At 42.4% G+C, this 23,780-nt stretch overlaps 2 protein-coding genes across 6 annotated transcripts in view; one reads left to right on the top strand and one right to left on the bottom strand.

Annotated features, from left to right (window-relative positions):
* The window catches only part of LOC142589630 (ATP-binding cassette sub-family C member 10), a 45,886-nt gene extending 31,255 nt beyond the window's left edge, over positions 1 to 14,631 (top strand). For 2 of the 3 annotated variants that reach the window (XM_075701143.1, XM_075701144.1), the window contains exons 15-20: positions 53 to 222; positions 1,298 to 1,458; positions 2,842 to 3,095; positions 6,425 to 6,692; positions 9,120 to 9,232; positions 11,060 to 14,631. In XM_075701143.1, coding sequence (XP_075557258.1) covers positions 53 to 222; positions 1,298 to 1,458; positions 2,842 to 3,095; positions 6,425 to 6,692; positions 9,120 to 9,232; positions 11,060 to 11,270 — 1,177 coding nt within the window. In that variant the 3' untranslated portion in view covers positions 11,271 to 14,631. The remainder of the gene's footprint in view (positions 1 to 52; positions 223 to 1,297; positions 1,459 to 2,841; positions 3,096 to 6,424; positions 6,693 to 9,119; positions 9,233 to 11,059) is intronic. The other variant, XM_075701145.1, reaches the window with a different exon arrangement.
* LOC142589636 (luc7-like protein 3) overlaps positions 1 to 23,780 on the bottom strand; it is a 34,422-nt gene that overhangs the window by 1,613 nt on the left and 9,029 nt on the right. Inside the window, exons 8-9 of one of the 3 annotated variants that reach the window (XR_012829900.1) lie at positions 18,472 to 18,648; positions 167 to 280 (exon numbers count right to left, since the gene is read on the bottom strand). The gene's annotated coding sequence lies outside the window, so the exon portion shown is untranslated. Of the gene's footprint in view, positions 1 to 166; positions 281 to 18,171; positions 18,649 to 23,069; positions 23,180 to 23,780 lie in introns of those variants that run through there. The other 2 variants (XR_012829901.1, XM_075701158.1) reach the window with 2 other exon arrangements.

Raw genomic sequence — 23,780 nt, 5'->3', positions numbered from 1 at the left:
CCTGCTTCACGCCACTTCAATGATGAAGGCTTCTGATCTACTCTGCTCTCAGGTTCTGCCAGGAGAACCTGCACAAGCTAGCAGTCAATCAGCAGGCAGTGTTTGCGTCACAGGCGGCATCTCAGTGGCTTAACCTGCGACTGCAGCTCATGGGTGTTCTGCTCACTTCAGGCGTCGCCTTCCTGGCCGTGGTGCAACATCAGGTCCGAGGGGTCAGTGCAGGTCAGAGCCATTTCGCTGTCTTGCCTCTTTGCCTATCCTCCGTTGGAGTTTGAAAGCTCTAGGAACAAAGCACGCAGTGCACACAGTGCAGTGAAAACACGAAAAAGTAGATTTATTGCTCCTTTTATATCAGAATGCCAGCTAACGGAAATAGTTCAAGGAATACAACATGCTGAAGAATTGAGGAGGTCATAATTGCCACACAAGGTTACTGACCAAATAATGTTCGCACATGTCGTACGCCAATGCCTAAGTCATTCACTAGTGCGGTTCTGTGAACTGAAGTGCATTTGAGTGATTGGAAAACCCTGGCATCAGCCTTCCCTGCATAGCACACACTAGGGGGAGGAAGTTGGCATCATAGTTATGCAGTACGGCACAAGATGGCGTGAGGCGTTAACGAGTGATAACTGCTTTCGTGATCAGACAGAAAGCAGCACAACGTCGTCATTGTCATCGTACTATGCACGAACTCATTCTATGCTTGTTATGTCACTATACCATCCATAACCTTTATTATGCCATTCATGGTCGTCATCTTGTGATGGTAATGGTGATGACGGTGGCTAGGCTGGCTCTGTAGGTAGACAGAGCCAGCTTGCAAATGCGGTTTTGGTTTCATATTGGATTGCACTGCCCAAGCAATTTTCGGACAAATTTTCTTGGCAAAAAATGTGTGGGCTACATTTGGGTAAATACTGTAATGATTTATTGTGAGCTGCTGTTTTCATTTTAATATTTCCTGGTTCAAACCAAAAATAGGAGTTTTTAACGGAAGATGACCTGTGTTCGGCATGATTCACTGTACCCTAAGCACCGCCAAGACTGATGCTTCCGCTATTGGAATCACTACTGCGCTCACCATTGGGCTTGGGTACACGCATGATGACCAGCCAAGTTTGAACTACTCGACCAAGGCTAATTTAAAGATCGAAATAGCGAAAGTTTGGTGCCATCGAAATTTATGGGCGCTGGCCGGGACCTTACGTCGGGGTCAAATTAATGTAAGTGCACGGTATACATGATATAAAAAGATGTATTAAATTCTGGTGGTGTTGGTCACATGGGGCTGCAGGTTTTGTGGGCCTTGCATTGTCCTACGCACTCTCGATCACCTCCCTGTTGAGCAGCCTGGTGACGTCGTTCACGGACACTGAGAAAGAAATGGTTAGCATGGAGCGAGCTGACCAGTACATCAAGGGACTCGAGGAAGAGAGGCTGGACGGTGGCATCCTGGTACGTTGTCACACCTCCTGCGGTTTGCTACGCATTGTACAAGGTATTGCAGTGCAGCTAAACACCTGTGTACCTCATATACTCGTGTAAGGGCCGCAGCCCCAACTTGGCATCCAAAATTTGGAAAAGCGAAATTTTCAACGGAGAAGCAGCCACATTTAGTGGCCCGATGCCACGCACGAGCATTGGCGAATTGTTGCGCACTGCGAACTTCTGTGTGCCTCTATTAAATGCCGAGAGCCGGGATGTGTACAAGATCCAGGGTGTGCAGTAGTCACTGACTGCACCGGCATCATTTCGACCAAAACGTTCGGTCTCGTGCAAGGGCCACAACTCATTAAACTTGTGAAAAAAGAAAGTGTGGTCCTTACACGAGTCTATATGGTATTTTTATTTTGTCATCACAGCAATGTAGTCTACTGTAACACCCCAAGAGATAGCTCACCCAAAATACAAAGCAAATTAGGTGAAATGAGGAAGTGGGCTATATTTCAGTGCGCAGTCAAGAAAAGAAAAAAAAAGCATAGCCAAAGGCTGTGAAGGTTTGTTTATATGCCCTTGTTCAGTCGTCCTCAGAAGCTTCAAAAGGATAGTCACTATCACTGTTGAACAAAATGTCAAGTACGCGGATTGTTCTGCATTGTTTGCTTATCTCCCGTGGCACCTAGCTTCTGCCAAGGTCACCGTTGAAGCTAAGGAGGATGAACCAAAGATGGCTGTCCATCCCAACGAGTATTCTTTCTTATCTCTGGCGACCCCATGGGCAATCTTCGCCTGTTTTGAAAAAAAAAAGCAAACTGTGTCATAAACAAATGTGGGCTTTCTTTCAAGTATGGGGCATCTCTCTGGATATTACGGTATGTATAACTCAAACAGGGATTAATGTTTGCTGTCAGCAACTCCAAGAAAGAGGGTGGGAGCATGTACAACAGCACAGTCAAACCTCATTATAGTGATGGCAACACAAAAATGTGGCATAAAAATACACAGTTATATTCGTTATAAGCATATATTTATTACATGCTGATATTGGCAAGAAACATTCTTTAGTTACTTCATTATCCTTGACAGTTTATTATATCCGTGTTCATTATATCAGTGTTTGACTTCTAGAATTTTGCATTTGTAGTGCAACTTCATCGCAGTGTCTTTTTGTGCATTGCCGTGAAGCTGCAGTGGGCTTCAATAGAGCAGACAACTGAACAGACATTTTACGGAGCTGTTTTGATAAGGATTTGAGCATTGCTTTATGTTAATATTTGCATGTTAATTCATGCTGGCCTTTTCTTCCTTTCTTAAGTGCCGTAATTTTGTGTGTGGGCTTTACGCACAAAAATGCCATACATCGCAGCATTTCTGCCCCATGTACCACATGTCCTGCAGCCTCCCTTTGGATGGCCATTCTGCGGTGCAGTCAAGTTCAGCAAGGTAACGCTTCGCTACCGTCCTGGACTGCCTGCTGCGCTAAGCGGCATCAGCTTTGAGGCGGCCAAGGGATCCAAGGTGGGCATAGTGGGCCGCACAGGCGCCGGCAAGTCCAGCCTGCTCCAGGCTTTGTTTCGGCTTACCCCCGTCGAGAGTGGGCAAATCTACATAGACGGCGTCGATGTCCTTCGCATGCATCCCAAAGAGGTCAGGTATGTTCCATGGGGAAAAGAACTTATCAACCTGAGACTGACTCTAATTAACATGAGTGCTGTCCGTGTAGTGCCACGCGAGTTAAAATCGACTTGCGCTTACACAAAGTCGCATTCACTCGTGCTCATGTGAATAAGTAACAGGCATGAATTTCTGCATAAGGATTTTCTTGACGTCATTTTTTCGTACGGATTAAGCCAAATAGTTTCCTTACCAACACGGGGGGATGCTAGCTTGGATCTTGTGCTGACCACTGAACCTGTCAACGCATCTGTTCATGTGTTAGATTGCATTAGTGACCACAACGTCCTTCACTGTGAATACGATATAAAGCGCAAAACAAGTGTGCAGGAAAAGAAAACCATTTATGATTATGCACGAGCAAATGTTGAAATGATCACCAGCGAGCTCTCGGCTTTTTGCGTAGAATTCTTGAGCGGCATGCATAATCATGATAGCCATGATAACTGGATGATTGTTTGTAACAAGCTGACTGAACTTAAAGAAAAGTACATACCAAAAATACAAATAACTTCGTCTAGTGGAAGTGCATAGTTCACCTCTCATGTAAGGCGCTGTATTAATAAAAAAAGGCGTGCTTATTCAAAAGCTAAAAATTCGACATCTGATAATACCTAGAAGTGTTATCGGGAACAATCCAAGTTATGCAAAACAGAAATTGAAGCAGCCAAAGACAAATTTTTCAACCATGATATTTCGAACATGTTAGCCCACAACACAAAAAAATTCTGGAAAGTAATAAACCCCAAACCATCATCATCAGGCTTCATTTCCATAAAGAAAGACAGTGAATTCCTTCCATCATCGGAGGTCACTACTGCATTAAATTATTTCTGTTCTGTTTTTACAAGTGAACTTCCCGTTCCCACTAACATTGAACTCGGTTCTGTTACCTCCATCATGAGTGATATCATTATCACCCAAAGGGGCATTGAAGCTGCTATTGATCGTCTTTCTAACATCTCGGCTCCTGGCCCAGACGGAATCTGTCCAAAACTACTAAAAATGACTAAACCAGTGATATCTCGCATTTTCGCCGCTCTTTTTCAACAATCTATTGATTCAGGATGTGTTCCTGACAAATGGGAAATAGCTAAAATAGTTCCAATCTTCAAGTCCAGTGACCCCTCATCTGTCTCAAACTACAGACCTATTTCACTGACCAGTATTCCATGTAAACTTTTAGAACGCATTATATCATCAGCAATTATGAAATACCTAACCGATCACAATCTCCTCTTCATTAACCAACACGGGTTCCAACGGGGTCGCTCATGTGAGACGCAGTTATTCGAGCTATTCTCTGACCTGCACCAAGCTATCGACGACTCCTCACAAATAGACGTCATATTTATCGATTTTGCGAAGGCTTTTGATAAGGTAGTTCATAACCGTTTATTATTAAAACTTCGCCATTTTAATATAAATAGTAGGATTACAAATTGGATTAGTAACTTTTTAACTAACCGGTACCAATATGTAACTACTAATGAAGTTTCTTCTCCACGATCACTAGTTAAATCCGGAGTGCCACAGGGATCTGTATTGGGACCAATTTTATTCCTGCTATACGTCAACGACATCAGCAATAATATTAAATCTACAATAAGACTATTTGCAGATGATTGCGTAATTTATAGACGAATAATTAACTCTTTCGACACTGACATATTGCAATGTGACCTCGCGAAAATTACCGACTGGTGTAAACAGTGGCAAATGGAAATAAATGTTTCAAAAACTAAGGTTATAGCCTTCACTAGATCTAGTAACCCTAGGGTTACCCGTTACGTGATGAACGACATTAGTATTGCACATGCGCAAACAATAAAATATTTGCGAATTCATTTATCTTCAAACATTTCATGGAATCACCACATCGATGCGATTACTAGCAGCGCTTGTAAAACCCTTGGCTACATTAGGCGTAACCTTTACTCGGCAAACAAGTCCACTAAATTATTAGCCTATACGACATTCGTTCTAAAATGGAGTACGCTTCTTTTATTTGGAATCCATATCAATCGTACCTCATAAACAAGCTCGAGTCTGTCCAAAACAGAGCAGCCCGCTTCATCGCGAAAAATTACTCACGAACTTCTAGCATCACTAACATAAAAATATCTCTAAATCTCCCCTCGCTAGAAAATCTAAGGCTGATAGGACTTCTTTCCCATTTTCACAAGCTATGTCACTGCAGGTCGTCTTTCAGCGCATACCACATCAGGCCCGCCCATCGTATCTTCCCGCGCCTTGATCATTCCTTTAAAGTGCAGCCCGTTCTTGCGCGCACTAACTTCTTGAGACACTCGCCCCTCTTTCTCGCGATATATCATTGGAATATGTTACCACATGAAATCGTATCAGCTTTCAGTCACAATGATTTCCTCGCAAAACTAAAACAGTATTTTAACGTACTAACATAGCATTCTCTTGCTCATTTGTTATAGGCATCACTGTGTTGTTGCGCGCCTTTTTTTTTTCCTCACCATATTTTGATGTTCCTTGCGCAAATGGTTTTGTTCTAGGTTAGCGCAGAGTCACTTGTACTGCATAAAATCTTTTCTGCTTGTGCTTTTCATTGTGTCATGCAGTATCTGCTGGTACGTGTACGTTTTTATAAAGTATTTTTCCTTGTATAAAGTGACCAAGTTACGTTGATATTGTGCAACACCCATTTTAAATCTGTATGCATCTTCAGCGTTTAGGACGTGTCATTGTATTGCTCTTACTGGTTTCTTTTTGTGTGTTTTCCTATTTTTCCACTTTTGTTCTTTTTATTGTAGCATGCATTATCTGTTTAAATTCGTATACTGTATATATCACTAATTCATTGTAACACCCCTATGTAATGCCCGCATGGGCCTTTAGGGTACTTGAATGAAAAAAATAAATAAATAAAGGACGTGAAACTAAGTGCACGAGCTGTGACTTCATTTCGTATCTTTCATTTTTCTTTTCTTTTTCATCTACCATTTGAGTTGTTTTCCAGTAACCTGTGTAGTGCAACTTACTTGGATACAGAAGACAGACTAGCTCCTCTACAAGCCTTATTAACTGCTTCTGCAAGTATTGAAGCTTGAGTAAGTTGATAACGGTTCGTTTCAATGGTGTTCACAGTGCAAAAGAAAGGACAGGAGGGTTTTAGTATAAGTGCACTTTTGCTCTGCCTGCTCCTTTTTTCTTTAGTATGTGTGTGCTGTGAGCACCATTGAAATAACTGCTTCTGTTAGCCTGCCATTACAGTCTTGTAGCCAAGCTTCCTGTTAAAGACACTTCCCTCCATCACCGATCGCAACTGTTGCAGGTCTCGGCTAGCGGCCATCCCGCAGGACCCGTTCGTGTTCTCTGGCTCGGTGCGAGACAATGTGGACCCTCGGGGGCTGCATTCAGATGCCCAGATTTGGCAGGCCCTGGACAGGTGCCAGTTGGGTCGTACCATCCGGTCGCTCCGCAACAGCAGTGCTGGAGCAGGCACAGGCCTGGAAGCAAGCCTGGGGCCGCGGGGTTCCTTACTGAGCACTGGACAACGTCAGCTTTTAGCCCTGGCTAGGGCCCTTCTGTACAAGGCACGGGTGAGTGAGAAGAAATCAGTGTTTTACAGCGAACAGCTGGTTAAAGGCCAACTGCAACTAAATAATAGGACCGCATAAAAAGCCTAGTTTCAGAGAGTTTTGATGCAGTCAAACTTCATTGTAATGAAGTCGAATCTGGTACGAGGACACCTTCACTATGTCCAATATTAGTTGCATCCGACAATTTGTTATATCTGTGTTTAGTTTAATTTACAATTTCTCTTATTTGTCCCTTCCACCTAGCCAAAGCTATCTGGCCGCATCCCGTCCATAACAAGGAACCGTCATCAGTGCGTGAGCGTAGTGAAGAATAAATAAGAGATAAAAACTTGAGGAAAAGGACCCACCGCCACCAGATTAAACCTGGGACTGTGTTCTCTAAAACTGTATGCTCTAGTAAAGTGCACCGTGAGAACACTTAAGAAGCGTAAGCACTAGGAACGGCAATTTCTCAAACGGCGGCCCTCTGTAGTTCATACCACATTGCCCAACCCGACTGTGCTCGTCTGGTCAGCAGTGCGCACCCCTGGCCATGCTCAAGATAATTTTTGAACCTGAAGCACCCATAGGCTGGTTGGGCCATCTACTCGGAAGTTAGTTGAGACATAAATTTTATGGTAGGGTTTGTTTTTATACGGCGGATGGCAGGGGATAAAGCTTATCGGCTGTCACTGCTGCTCGTGTCTCTCATTTTCAGACGCGGCGGATCAGTGCGGAAGGCGTGAATGTTTTTTTTTTTTTTTAACAATGCAAAAAATCAAGAACTTCTTCTGAACTCTGATTCTGTAGACTTCAATGTTAATTATGAGGAGTCTTCAAGGGACAATAGCAGCTACAAAGAGGCCATGTTGCCTGAGAAGCACTAATTATCCAAATTAAAATTATTGCATAAAAACTTTTGTTACTTTTCGAATTTTAAGGTATTTGAATATTTAGCAATATATATTGCCTAGAAATATTATTTGAATTTAAAGCCTGCTTGTATATTACTTAGATAGAAATTAAATTTGTTGCACTGTAGAAAAGACACTCGGCACTCAAAGGATTAAAACTAGCAAGTGGGTTCATAGGAGGGAGGTAAAAAAAGTGGGGTGTAGGGCTTTGGGTGGCCGTGCATGAAGTGCAGTGAAGCAGTGTTGACATTTGGGCAAATTAGTACGGATCCATGGTAAAATGATGGTAGCCCAGAACCCTAGGTGGTCAAACTGAGTCGGGAACCCTCACTATAATGTCCCTCGCAGCCAAGTGTACAGTTTCAGGACATTTAACCCCATAAATAGAAGAACAAAAAGAAAGAAAGAATCTGTATGCGCTTTCAGAAAATTTAACAGCGCTTTTAACTTCGCAAGCCATCCCCAAATAATGTGCGGTCTACTAGACCACTGACAGTGCTTGCTTTTGCTGCCCTACTTATGGCAAGTACTTACACAGAATATTGTTCGATTGGCTCATTCATCGGCTTTCACATCCGAGAGCTACACAAGAGAAATGATAGAGTTGCCATAGTGGAGAATTCTAGGTTAATTTAAACCACCCTTGATTTGTTAACGTGCATTCAAAGCTTGGTACAGGAGCATATACTGCATTCCAGCCCTGTTAAAATGGAACCAACATGGCCAAAAATCGATATCGTGACCTCCTGCTTGGCAAAAGAATATCATATCCGCCAAGCTGCCACAGTGGTTTTAAAATGAAGGCAGATAAAGGGACTTGCTGGGCGAAATACTCTTGCCAAATGCACTTCAATCATTACCGCCTGTGCAAAGTCGTAGCAAGCATACTGTGGGTAAGCATTGATAATGACGAAGTTAGCCGCCATTATTCTCTCATTGAAGTAGGCCACTAGCATAATCGTGCGCTTGCTCCTCCTGTTGTTGCATAACCCCTTCAGGCAGCAGTCAATTCTGTCCCTTGAAAATTTAGTTTCTCCACAGTTCTTAAACCTTCAGGATTTTGAAAAGGGTACAGCAATTCTTCAGCGAGTTTTGCCACATTCACAGAATGTGGACTCCACGTAAGTACTCTTCGTAGGAATTTCAGATATGAGAACATCAACTATTTCCTGTGTAGCATACTTGAAAAGCACCTATACAGTCACTTAGGTATATGGCCAACGTGGAACATCATTAAAAACGATGAACACTGTGAAGCTGCTACCTGACGAAATACTTGCACTGAAAGCAAACACCCAGCTGTCTATATTCCAACTTGTTTTGCGAAAACACTTTACACTTATTAGTCAAACTTGCAGTACAGGTTCAATTATCAGTGTTTTATAATGTATGCGACACATTTTAAATATCATTATTTTCACCAGTGATATTGGTTTTGAAGCACAATCTTGCCATGTACAATTGCACGTACAGTGCCTGGAGGATATAAAGGCATTTGTGTCACTAACATACTGCCTATAAACAATTTTTTCAGGTCCTTTGCCTCGACGAGGCAACTGCGGGCGTAGACGCCGAGACTGATTGTGCGATTCAGGAAACAATTCGAAGCACATTCCAAGACACCACCATTCTTGTGATAGCCCACAGGTGAGCACTTATCCCTGCTTTCAAGATTTTTCTTTTTCTTTTCTTTCTTTTCTTTTTTTGCAGTTGAAAGCATGGTTTTACAGAAGCCAGTTTCTTGTTTTATGAAGTTCCATTACAGGGAGTTGCTGAATTTAATATTTTGCTAGACAATGTTGAAAAGATGCAAGGCGTGCGCAATCGAGAACAGTGGCCACCCACTGCAGCGGCTTCCCCACAACACCCCTTACCCGTCTTATATAAAAACGCTGGCCCGCACCCATTTTCGTATTCTAGTACGAGCAAATCTCCATCGGGTCGTCGCACGTCCCATTCACAGGTATCACCGCCAACTCTATTGCGATAGGCTGCTTCGCCTATCTGTTTCACAGCACATTTTTCATAGGCAATAACCCAAATACACAGCCGTTCCTTGCTGCAGTTGGCACGAAGTGACTGTCATGTTTCAGTCTGGTGGCATTGTATTCCGGTATCACTCACCAGTTTGGTTTTGTCTGTTTCCCGTTGCCAGTTTAAAGGGACACTAAAGCGAAACAATAAATCAGTTTAGACTAATGAAGCATTGTTTGAGAACCCTGCAAGCAGTCATTAAAAGAAAGATAGTTTGATTATTAGATGAGAAAATGAAGGTCCAAGTATCAGTATTTGAATTTCGCGCCGAAACCCCAGCGCCGGTACGTCAGCGTGACGTCAGGGTTTCCAAAGTATGTTTTCGCATTTGGGCCACGTTGGCTGAATGAAGGTTCCTGAAACTTTCCATGTTTAATATTTGGTTCCTTTAGAACACAATGTAGTCAATCTGTACCGCTATATATAATTAGTAGGCCCTAGAAGATGCCATCGAAATCCAAGACGTCACAGCCCCCAGCTGCGGGAACTTAAGTAGGCGTCGCCACCTATATTTCGTTCTTGCGCTTTTTCTGGCTTACCAAACGTCTTCTCGTTGTAAGAGTGGTGTTTTTGGTGTTGTAGAACGGTAATTTACTGATGCAGAAGACATTATTTTTCACTTTAGTGTCCCTTTAAAGCACTATGCAATAGGAAAATGGCAAGGTCGCCTCGGGTCACTCAAACCCCATTAGCTCAATGCGCGTTGGTGCTTCATGCCGAAATGATTTGCGCCAAGTGGGCACGTTGAAATATCTCGCCGAAATGCCCCGCTTGAAAAAGCTGCTGACCCAGCATTCGAGGAGTGCAAGTCTAAGCTTGCCAAATCCACATAAATGACAATGTGTGTGTGTCGGGCTACTTGGGCCCCACCAGCTTGGCGCGCATTGGTGGCTTGTGCTGCAACAATTTGTGCAACGCTTCGCATTACATAGATGTCAGCATGTTTGACTCTGCCAAATTTTTTAGCGACTTCAGATTGCACGTCGTCCCAGTTAGTAAGTTCCTTTTAACAACATATGAAAGCACTTCTACTGTATATGTGAAATTGCTTTTGTATCTGGGAAAAAAAATTATGGTTCATCATGTTCAACAGGATTTTAAAGCCTTAAAAATGATCTTAAACATAATTTCCTTTGAAGTATACCCTGTTGTGAATTCACATTATCTGTTTTCATTATTTCGTTTCAGCAACCTACTTTGTAACAACAAGGTTTACTTTTAAATTGTCATTTCTCCAAATTTTACAGATCGCTCGATTTCACACAGAACTAAGTTTCTTGCAGACAATAACAAGATGCTATATTGATATTGAAAAGCTGCATGTGTAACCAAAAACATTCGTGGTGTCATCAAGCATGATTAGGTTCTGGCTTAACTGCAAATGCTGAACTCATTTTTTGTTACCCACATAATAATGTCTCCGGTTAAAACAAAATGCAGGGTGGAAACTGTTCTAGACTGTGATCAAGTCCTAGTCATGTCTCACGGCAAGGTCATCGAGTCCGGCATTCCGCGGGAACTTCTCCGTATCGGTAATGGACACTTCCGCGCCCTCGTTGAAGCCTCTCGCAAGAATGGAGGCACTGTGCTAATTGAGACAGCGGAAGCAGACGACAACGATGTTCCATTAATAGGGTTTTCTGATCCATAGCGTCCTTCGCAATGTAACTCGTAGAGTGACACAGCTTTATTTAAACAACAATGCTTCCTCAAGGATGCGTTACGTGCAACTTATTTAGGATGGGGACAACAGGATAGAAAGCACATGACACTCTCTGTTGACTAATTTAGTTAAACGTTTATTGAGCATGTTAACATGCATCGGAGCAGAGTGTACAGTATGTTTAACTTTTAAAGGGAACAGCAAACTCATACATAGTCAAAGTAATCAAAGTGCTACAGTTTATCAGTTTTGTTGACAAGAAATCACTGATAAAACATTTTTGAAGGTAGTGACAAACACACAGTTTCTCTGCAGGTGTGTGTTTGCCAATTGCTTTTGCCATTTCTTGTGTTGTTCCCTTAAAAAATGTTGCCCTACCAACTAGCTCGAATTCATACCGTAATGATAAAACATGTTTTGCTGACATGGCAGCATGAAAAATATTTCTGCCGGCCTCGTCATCATGTTTCAGCTGTGACAGCAGAAAACAAACTCTGTGTTTATGGTAGGAATGGGCCATAGCATACAACAGCGTAAATTCTCTTACTGCTTGTCAAATGAATAATATCACTTTTTCAGTTGACCAAATTAACTTTGTGCTGGAAACTCCTCCCCACCCCCTTTCTTCTGTTCTTGTTGGTAGGATTTCAACCCTCCACTCAAACGTAGGAAGTTCGCTGCAGATCAATGATTCAAACATGCAGTTAGACAAGTTGAGAACACCTGAAACAATGGCAGATGGAAAGAATGTCTTGTACTCTCAACTAAACTTGCTTCATTAAGGGCAGTAGTTTGCAACATGAAAAGTAATAACTTCATGGAAACTAGCAAGAACCAAACACCTGCAGAAGTACAACCACCACATAAGGACAGCAAACTACAGTACATGTGCTCTTTAGATAGTGAAACTGTTTGTAAGCAGATGAACACATTTTTCATTAACCTTTCTTTTAAATCTGAATGCTTCAATACTTTTCTTTACAGGATGATTTTTATGACGTGATGAGATGGGAACATCAGTAACAAATAAATAATAAGTAGTATAATCACAGGGATATCAGTGGTTACTCAAACTAGAGTACTGACTTGCAAGACGAAACTTATGTTTTTGCATGGCCGTGTTCTCTCAGCAGATGTTAACTGAGAATATCTTGAGTATTTTAGTTGAGAGTACAATGTATGCTGTGTCAATTTCCTATTCTTCTTGTTCTCGTACACTGTGCACGTTTTAATTGTGTTGCATGATCGTGTCATGAATAATTCTTCCTGTTGTCCTCATCTTTGTTTTGTGATGAAGTCATCTTGGGGAGGAGACCGCTCATGGACCACTTGGGCCACTAATGCTCAGACAAGGAACCAAAATGGCGCAGAGAACAAGAAAGCCATGTTGACAGTGAGAAGTGTTCACACATTTGCCTGAAAGAAAATAATGTTGAATAATATTTATGCTTTCAAACAATATATAGATCACAAAAGACTATGTGAACCCTAGGAACACCTTGGATGAAGTCTCTTGTCTGTCATATACTTAGCTAATCACGAGAAAAAAAAAAGACCTGAAGATGTGCGCTGTAGGCGCGAAGGCAACAGCCATTATTCAACAAGTACACAACTCCTCTTTTTTTTTTTTTTTATGGCAAGCGTGCCTGTTTTGCTATGTTGACAAGTACTACTTGAAGATTAGCAAAGTTGTGCCAAAGCATGAAAAATGCCAGTGTCAAACCAAGAAGTGAAAGCTACTTTAGAAAAATTACAATATGTATGGCACACATCTTGTCACCTACGTGAAGTATTCAGTGTTATTCACTACAAAAATATAAGATGGAAGATTGCATGAACCGTGGAGACATTGACAACACTCCGCAATCGTTGGCATGTCGACTCTAAAGATTGATTTACAATTTGTTGTGGGCCACTGTTTTCGACATGACATTTCTAGTTCTCCGCGCTATATTTGGTGTCCCTTGAGCAGTTCAGTTGAATTCAAGAAGCAAGCACAGTCCAGCTGTAAGTTCCACTGGCAACATGGAACTTTACAATCTGAGGCTGTGGTTCTTCCCTGTGATATGCTACGAATAAAACAAGTGTTAGTGAAGCCAGTGCTCTAGGCATTAATACTAGCCATATTTTCCACTTGTATTTGCCACTCTGTATATTTCTAGACACGACCATGTCATCTTTTCTGCCAATGAAGAGGTTTATATATATATATCTTTTTTTTTTTCATTTTGTGCACTATTTACAAAGCATGTGTGATGGTGCAAATTGTTCCACTGCTTGAAGGCAACTATGCTAAAACAAGGTGTGCATGGAGAGATAAACAAACATGCAACACACACATTTAACCATTACACAAAGAAAACCTTGGCCACTAAAAGATACTGAACTCGTATTCACAAAAATTCTCAAGAGAATTCTCAGATTTGCTGGCATCCACAGCACAATAGTGATTGGCACGATGAGACCTTGGCAGGCAATGACGAATTATGGAAGGCATTCGCAAAAGAGATGTTTTGTGAATACATGTCCCGATCCTTTCTTTTATGTCACCAAGGTTCTTGTCTTTTTGCTAATGATTTGCGCACCAAGTTCTTGCTGTGTGGAGCCTCAAATGGTTGAAGAGCACATAGTATTCTGCATTAGATAATTGAATTCCCCAGTGAACTCGTTATACTGAACGCTGTTGATGTTTTATAATTTGGCATTCACAAAAGAATTCCGTGCATAGCCAATCAAGTGTTTGCCGCACAGAAGTTGGCAAAATAATTTCATAATTTATGTGTTACTTCATCAAATTCTACTAAGTTGGATTGTGGAGGGCAATGTTGAATGCATAAAATAACTTCATAATTATGTAAGGCCATCAGACTCACACAGGATATATATAGTCTGCCTCCATACGAGCGTTTGAACAGCTACAGCTGTACACAGTTATAGAAGCTATGGCTGCCATTATCTATAGATATTGTGGGAGATGTTTACAGCAGTTCCCAAGCCACTGACTTGAGCTAAAGAATGACAAGCTCGGAAAGGATGTGTTGTTAGCTCCAGTAGTAAAGTAATATGGAATCTCCAGACAAGACAATGTTTGGTTTACTTCATGAATCTCGCTGTGTTATGTGCAATGCCAAATGTTGGGCCCCAGCCATTCTGTTCAGTACATAAAAATGGTGCACTCAAAACGTGACGCCTGCTTCTCTGTTCATTGTTTGACCACCCTGTTGAGCAGAGACTGTGCTGCTGCTTCTTAGCCCACGGTCAATTTGCGTGAATTCAACCTCCATGGGATGTGCAAAACTAGTCCAAATCGTGTGATGATTTAATGCAGATAAATGTTTTGACGTGTGGATGCTGTATGGATCTTCTTGCGGAATTAAATAAGTCGACTGTGTCGCAGAATCCTGGCGCCAAACTTTATGAGATCGCCCTCCATAATAAATTAGAAAGGAAACAGAGGGGCTTCATTTTTAAGAGCATAGCTCTCAGGCACCCATTCCTGCGGCAAGCCTTGGCGGCATGCCTTGTAAGCAAACAGAGTGAAGGATGAAAGTGAGCGCAGAGCACAGCGGGAGAGTAAATACGGTGATAGTGAAGAGAGCGCGAGGAGAAAAAGGGAGGAGGGTATGCCAAAAGTGTGAGAAGAAACGCATAGTGCCGCGCAAGACTGGCTTTGTGGCAACGATGGCTACGAGATGGTCACAGCCATCGAGAGAAGGGAGCCCATGCGTCAACCATTTGCTGCCTCTCGTGATCTCCCGATTATCGAGGCAGTCGTGCCACACTTGCCTTACGAGAAATGCCGTACGAGACAGACTGTCCGTGCCAGCCAGCATATAGTGAAATAAAAACACGTGTACAGCTGTGCTCAAATTTCAAATTAGGGAGTGTTGTAATCATTGGTGAATATTGTTAATCGTGACCATGTAATGTCAGCAGGAAATGAAGCCAATGAAAGCACATGCTCCATAATAAGGCACTTTTACTTGTGACAGCAAGTTGTAGTGTCTGCACTTGTGTGCGTCATTTTGTCTGAAGCCTTTCGTGCATCATGTCTAATCATGTGGAAAGACTCAAAAGTGCAAACGAAATTTTGGAAGCAATAGCCACAATCTGATCCTTCTCTCTCTCTCTATATATATATATATATATATATATATATATGTAGTCATATCAAAGAAACCAACAAACAAAGACACCAAGGGCAGCGCAGGGAAATTACTTATACTTATTAAGTGAATTAAAGAAATAATTGAAAAATGAAAGGGATTAAAAAAACAACTGGTCGCAGGTAGGATATGAACCCACATCTTCGCATTACGCATGCAATTCTCTCACCGTTTGAGCTGCTGCAGCGCCATTTTCCCATCCACTTCCTGGGGTATTTGTGTTGCTACTAGAACTAACCCCCCTGGGAGTGTTAGCCAGCGCCACCACTCGCAAACCTTGGCAGCGGATGTGGAACATCCTTTCTGTCGCAGGCATCACATGCACATGTACTTTTCAGGTGAAGCAACTAGTTAATGAACCCACACATGCTAGCTGAAGTTTTTTCATCCACTTTCATTTCTACTATTATCATTTAATTCAATTAATAAGTGCAAGTAATTCCCCCTATGCTGTCATTGATGTCCATTTGTTGGTTTCTCTAATATGACAAATAAATATTTGCCCCTAGGTTTCCTTTCTTCTCATTCATTATATATATATATATATATATATATATATATATATATATATATATATATATATATATATATATATATATATATATATATATACAAAAACACATGGAAGAACTAGGGTCTAGTTTTTATCTGCGACACTTGCTTCTAAAGCAGGAAACAGTTTCACAATGCATTCTGCTTAAAATTTTCTCTATATTCACAGAATTTCAAGACTATCTTGTGCTGTGGTTTTAGGAGTCTGGGAAACAGTTAGATTAGCGGCAGTACAACACCCTGGAATGCTTCGATGAGTAACTTTCTGCAGACTGTATTGGAACCTACACAGAACAAACATTTATGGCTCGTCGCTCACAACATTGTTTCGTACTTCGAATAAATGCCGTGCACCGGATTGTTTACCAAGGATACTGGGAGAAAACAACTAAATGCCGTGTATAACACATAGAAATTGGGAGAAAGCGAGTATTCAGCTAGTGTTTTCAGACCACATAAGCAACCTACACAGTTCCAATTGTCTGTGCACGCCACCAATAAATGGCCTTCATTTCTTCAAAATATGAAATATGCCGTTTTCGCTCTTGAGTTTAGCTTTCATTTAGAAACCGCCCGAAAATAACGTTGACATCAGAAGTGACACATGCTTTAGAAAAAATTCAAATATTGTTCTATTGGTATTGAAATGTCTCGGCATGTTCAACCAAGGCCATTTTTACAAACATATCTATGATAAGCCATGATTACACAATGAAATTTGACATTTATACCTGCAAGATGCGAGATTAAAATTTTGATGGTGATAAGATAGAGTGCAACACTATGTAGGCAAGCTCTGGACACAGATTCAATAGTTCCAGCATTTGATAATCCAGCGATTTCATGCCATAAGGCACAGCAGTCCTTGGGCATGGCTGATTATACTAACCCTTGCCCGCAGTGTTCTAAAATATGAATATAGTGGTCCCAAAAAACGACATGATGCAAGTAACGCAAGCTGGCATTTGCTAAGGTGGGAACTGCCCAGAGCCAGGCCTTTTCTGCAACACGCGAGGGCATATATGGGGGGGGGGGGGCAAGTGCCCCCTCTCCCTCCGTAAATTTGCCTGTGCAGTCATATTGCTTTCTGCATTCAGAAAAATAAAACTACTTTGAAACCTAGCCCAATAAAGGTAGATAAAATAAAGCCATAAGCATTAATATCAGACAAATCGAAGCATACTACCAATCTTTCCCATTGCAGCTGAGCAATCACAGCACCAATGTGCCCTCTAGTGGTATTGGTAGGAAACTACTATGCTACTTTTCCACAATGTTCCCAGCCTTCTTGCCCTGTTGCCTCATTCTCTCGTGGACCCTCGGAGCTGGTGCCAAAGGGAAATGCTCGACAAGGTATTCTTTCGTGAATACCATTTCCAGTTTTGAAGGCGAGATCTTGGAGATGTCAGACCAATTTGGGGTTTGTAGGACCTGGGTGTCTGGCCACTTTTTCTCGTCAAGTTTTCCAATGCGTATAAGATAACGAAAGGAGCATCAAAATGAAGCTTGGAACAAAGACAACACATCAAGTTAGCATATAGGTATGCACAGAGCAGTAACAATGTGCAAAATGGCCAAAATGAAACCAAGATGTGCTTGTTTAACTGAGTGCCCCTAAAACAGGAACCGGGGCTTTGTGAAAAATGTGGGCTAATCCCGAAGACACAGTCTAAACAACAAACCACGCGGTACACAAATGCATCAATGAAGGCCTTTTCTTCTATGTCATCTGCTGCTGGTTCACTTTTTTGTCGCCCCATACTTGGAAGCACCAGCAGCACAAACTCTTTGGCACAGCCTCCAGTTTAAACATTTCGATTTTCCTGGTCACACTCACTTATTCCCTTTTCCTGTTTGGAGTGAGTAATGTAAAATGCTACTTTGGAAAGCCCCCTTGTTGAAACATTGGTTCCAGAGAGCTCCTTTGTTCCACCACTGTGGAGAAACACTCAGCCAGGTACATACCTTTCCATTGAAGGCAGAGAACGCCTTCTTGTACATGCTGTCGCTTTTGAGCGGGGGCTCACGCAGGTTCAAAGCAGTCCTGAGAACTTTAAGGCGATGCCCGGGGGGGGGGGGGGGGGGGCTCTCTCACTGGGAAGGTCTAACTCTACGCCCATACGTCCATTTGGCCATTGGTCCAAAGTAAATCACACAACAGCCAAAACAGCAGCACTGCTACAACACCACTCTTTATTTCTCAACTCTGATGCTTCAAATGCAGAAACGTAAAAACAGTAACTCGCTTACACTCGGCAAATGTTGTGTTCATGTAAACCGTCCACATTAACTTAAGGCAAGCTAAGTTGATTCGAAGAATGGAAGGAAGGAGTGATGAGTGCAGTTCGTAATGAGGGGAGGGAAAGACAACAGAAAAGAAAATTGATGAAAGGGAACACATCTGCTTTCTTTCTTTTTTTTGCTTTCTCTCTCAACTAAAGATGTGAGGCAAACGGAAAGCAAAGGAGCACCTTCTTTCGGTGAAACGGATGGTGGCGGCTCGGCGGGTCTTTTTGTTCCTTGCTTATTGCGGCTCCAATGCCAGCATGGGTTGGGCTGCCATCGGGATGTCGCTGCCAACACAATGCCCGCAGTGTTGACGCTTCTTCCGCCAGTGCTTTTCTGCTTGCCAGGTTTTCACCAGAACGCTGGAACACGGAAGAGAAGTCGAAGAGCGTGAGGAGTCCGGTGGATGCAATGCTTCATCTACGGCTTCGAACCCTGTGGTGCGCTTTGCCTTCTCTCCCCACGGCACTGCCCTATGCATTCTCTGTTTAAGCTTCTAAAGATGCCCAGCTTGCTCGTTAAGCTTAGTCCACAATGTTATCTGTGTCCTGCTGGACTGTTGTCAAACATGTTTACAACCTGCGTGTTGTGTTGGGCTCGAGTGAAGCTCAAGACAAGTTACACACACTGAGCACAACATTAAGTTGATCCATTATTTATTTAAGGCCCGTATGGGAATTACATAGAAAAATACATAACGGTACCCAGTGTATAACTTCCGCTCCCTGAGATGCTACTATGATTGCTTTAGCCTGTGCATTGATAAATAGTAAGGCTGCACAACTGTGTGCTAAGCCTAAGTTGATGCATGTCGCTCATCTATATATGCGTGTGGTAGCTATACATATCATGCCTAGCTCCTTATCAAATGAGAAAGTTTAAGCGCAGTACATTGTCAATTCGTGAATGCCTCAGACCTTAGCTCATTTTAATTCCCAACACTAAATCGTGCCCACTGCTGCATGATGTAATAAAACAGCCTTCCTATTTTGTCTCCTGCAATTGGATATTGTAACGGCTGAAAGATGAAACTACTGCCAGCATTCCGCTGAAAAGCTAACAACGAGCCCTACCTTAGCTTTCTTTTTTTTAGCGCACATGTTCAGCAGTTGAATGCTGCAACCCTTGAAAGGCCGCTTCTCGCATGTAAATCCATTTCTGCCAAATGCCGCAGATAGCTCACACAGTGTCCCAGGAAGTTGACAAAGATAAGCTAGATACCAAGAAGGCAAATGCCTTGGAGAGAGAGCATTCATGCCAATGAAACGTCACCACAAGGACATTGCAGACACCCCCACGCAAGCAATGTTTGGCATCTCAATGATGGGGCACAGAAAGATAAACTCCTGCAAAAATGCAGCCTTCCAAGCTAATTGTTAGTTTCTAGCGTTCACTTTTTAGTACTAGAGAAAAAGCTCTATCAAGCACTGGAACAATGAGTGCTGGTAAATAAACCTCGTATAAATAAATGCTCGCATGCTACATGGATTTACCTAAACATCACCCTTTCTGGCTTTTGAACTGAATTCAAACTTGTTAAAAGATATCTTCTGTGGTTTTGCATGCCAAAAGCATGATCCGATTATGAGTCGTGTCGTAGTGGGGGGCTCCACAATAATTTCGGCCACTTGCATTTCTTTAACACTCACAGTACACGAGCACTCCTGCATTTCATCCCAATCACAATGCGGCCAGGATCAAACCCGCTACCTGAAGCTCAGCAGCGAAGTGTCATTTCAAATTTGTTGCATGGCAATGATTAGCCTTACATAAGTGCTCATTTCTAGCATCCTACATTTCCAGAATGGCGCAAATTAACTATTTTTTTTTAAGTTACCAAAAAATAACCATCTGTAGTTACTTCATGAATGTAGTGCAGGTCTAGCAATATACTCAAAGGTGGCTAACAACAGTACAAAGCAAATAGATAAACAATAGAGAAAATTAACTGCTTTTTAAATTGAAATGTAAAAGCATCCTCCCGTTCTCTTTCTTGGCCACTTGTGTACACTGAACCCCAAACAGGCAATAAAATTCACAGCGAGCTTTCGTAATGAAGCCATGCCAAATCGCAAAAGAAAAATTCCTATACCACTCCTGCAGAACAGAAGCGTCGCATCATCCACCAGCAATTTGAGTAGGCCGTTCCATGAAGTTTAACTCTTTCTTTTATATATATATATATATATATATATATATATATATAGCAGTCTGTTTCCATCACGGAACAATAAGTAACTCAAAAGATGCCAAACATTTCGTACAAACTTGCGTGCCGGTGGCTACGAAAACAGTTGCAGTGGAACCATGTGTGGTGGAAATAAAAATTTAACAAAAAGGAGACTGCTAATGCGAAAAGGTCAACAAACAGCAAACAAGATCCAAGCAGTAGTGTCTGGAGAGTGTCCAACAAGAGTGGCATAAGCCCACCTGTGTGTCAAGACGTGAGTGACTCTGGGGGGTGCCGTTGCCATTTGCCCGAGCGGCCGCTGCATTTCTTCGCGCGGCCCAATTTGTTACATCATCACGTTACACAACACACTTGCAACAAAGCAAACGCATCTCTTAACTAGAAGGCAGAGGAAAAAAATAACAATAAAGCAGCGCCACTTGTAAACACGGAACAGTGGGATCCATAAATTAAAAAAAAAAAAAAGCAGGGAAGCCATCGAACGTATTAAAAGAGATTAAAACTGCAAATGAATTAGCCTAAGATGTCAGTGAAACACTAGTACTTCTTCAGTCTGCGATAGACACGCAGTCTCTAGCCACAACTTTTATACAAATAAAAGCAATGCTCGTTGCTCACAGTGCTACAAGAGATAAAAAGATCTCCGTAGAGCTTTTTCTTTTAACATACAATGCAATAGTATCCAGGTGCCCAGTTATCCTGCCCTGCTTTCCATGACCATTCAAAGCTCCAGTGTACAGCACACTACTTATAAATGTGTGCTACAATTTCCAGCAACCACTTTCCATGATTTTGACTGCACGCAAGCTCCAGGGACTAGGATGCAAGGGTTCAGGAGGGCAGCTTTCGTCAATGACAGTGTCATGTCATGAATCGTGCTTAATTTTTCACACTCATTAGCTCTATGTATAGTCAACCTCAAAAGTTTATGGACTGTAGGACCTTTTTTCCACGCAGTTTGTGAACATGACCAGGAAAACTGTACGCTATTTTTGTCTCATATACTGGTACAGTCGAACCCACTTATAACAAATTATCAGTTATATATATCACATTTCGCTTAGATTTTCCAGCCCTGCCTTAAATATTCCAGCCCTTAAATATTCAAGCTGCATCCAGATATAACGAACATTTTCAAAAACACCGTACTGTTACAATGAAGACTTCAAACTCAGTCACGATAAAAGGAGGGCGCAAGCAATGTTCCAGAGCATGGAAGCGCAACGTGCCCCCGCTCCAGTCCACCAATGTGACGAAGACACTGACCGCCGAGACGAGCATGCACTGTGCATTCTTTCAAGGCGAAGCTGTACAGCATGTGGCAGCAGTAGCCTCCGAGTCAGCACTAGTATGCCTGCTGGTGCTACCTCGGAGGCCTCAGAGACAGCACTCCTTGCACATTTCTCCAACCAGAACCGCATGCAATCTCAATGCCCCAATGACAGCACTCATTCTTGCGCAGTTTCCTGTGCAGCATCCCAAGCACATCTAAGTGGACCCATTTAGGCTAGACATAGAGCACTGCTGAAGCGTTGTTCTATGTCAATATTCATGCGGTCAGAGTAGACATGAATGTAGCACAATGCACCACTGGTTACCTTGAAAAGCATTGGCGGTTACTACCCTGTTATTGGGAGATCACGATTCTCCTATGCTTCATTTACATTGTTGCTGTTAACGTTTCAGAATGGCGATACCTTTGAGACTTTGAACCTTTTTGGGTGAAGCGACTTAGAAAACGTAACATTGCGGCTTTCGGCGCAGGTGTGGTGGACGCTGCAGTTGCAACGGCACACAGACCTTTGCAAAGTGCCAGCATGCTGCTCCCGTAGTTTAGAAATGACAAATGATACAAACAAGCAGGGCACCGTTTTGAAAGAGCTATGACGGTGCATTTTGTTCTTTAGATGCGGTTATGTGCAGGGAACAAAAATGAATATTACAGAATATCACATTTTCAGACCAAAGTGCTGTTGAATTGTAACTGCTGATGCCAACTTCATTGTCGTTCCATTTTTGCGCATTTTGAAGGGCAAGTTCACATAACGAACTACTGATGCAACACCCACTCTTCACGGAACTATCATGTTCGCTATAAACAGGCTCGACTGTACAAGCTGGAAATCCAAATACCAAGCTGCGAAGATGCGCGGCTTTTTCTCGGACCCCATGGTCCGTAAACTTTTGCAAGTGACTGCACGACACAAGCTTCCTTGAGCCTGTCATATCAGGACTGCATCATTTTGGGTGTTCCAATACCAACAGTTATGTTGTGCCATGCTTAAAATATTTGGTGCATTACTATCAAATAGTCAACTTAGCTAGCGTTCTCTGAAGATGATATGGTTCACTGTCTATGCTTGCATAATAATGTACACTAAAACTCTGTAGAGTCAATTAGAACTAGTCTAAGCAGTCCCCAATGACCTTCAGCCTATGTTATCAAGACTGGCATGCAGAAAAATGCTAAACCGTTCAGTATCACTGCCAACAGCAAAAACATTGTTCGCTCAGGTTATCACAAAAGACAACAGATCGCCTTCACCTGTGATCTTGCACCGTCTTCCCGCAGCCCGAGTCAACAGAACTTACTTGTGAACAGTGATCAAGGCACACTTGGGCACGATTGTACGGTCATCATCACGCATAATGTTTGGGGAAGTCATACTTTTGGTGCCAGGTAGCACCAAAACCTGCCACCTCTGAAAGTAAGAGCCCACTGCTTCAGACGTCGTGCAGCAAATTGCTTCTCTTTTCGCTCGCTCGTACAACCCAGCTACCCGCTCGCAGCATGCAACCTGAACCATGCAATGAGCCGGCTTCTGCGAGGCTATCTTTCGCTGGCATAGCTAACCCACACGCAACAAGCAATGTGCTAACGTGAAAACATTACCAAGCCCCTGAACTTGATACGTACACGCCTTAGGCACAATCCAGCCTAACGTCTGCTTTTTATGAGGCTTGCCGACAGCTTGCTTTCCTCGAGCCAATTCCAGGAAACCAATTCTGCAGCTTGTCTTGTACGGCTGTGAATTTCTTTACACTGACTTCAGACGTTCTCAGCTTAGAGCTCAATAAGTGCCTTAAGAAGTTAATGATAACGGAATTGGTGTTTTGTAAAACAAAGTTCATATCTCTTTTTCTAAGGTGACAAACTACTGGCAGTATATCCCAGAATATCACCCACACCATTTATTTCGCAAGCTGTCTACACATTGCAAAACGCACAACCGTGAAGGTGCCCCGCCGACCTCGCGATGCAATGACAGTGTGACACTTTATCAAAGCAGACAGGCAGCTGGC

The sequence above is a fragment of the Dermacentor variabilis genome, chromosome 8 (assembly GCF_050947875.1).
Source record: "Dermacentor variabilis isolate Ectoservices chromosome 8, ASM5094787v1, whole genome shotgun sequence".
Taxonomy (NCBI): Eukaryota; Metazoa; Arthropoda; class Arachnida; order Ixodida; family Ixodidae; genus Dermacentor; species Dermacentor variabilis.
Note: the sequence above shows the minus strand (reverse complement) of the source record. Positions and strands in the feature narration are given on the sequence as shown.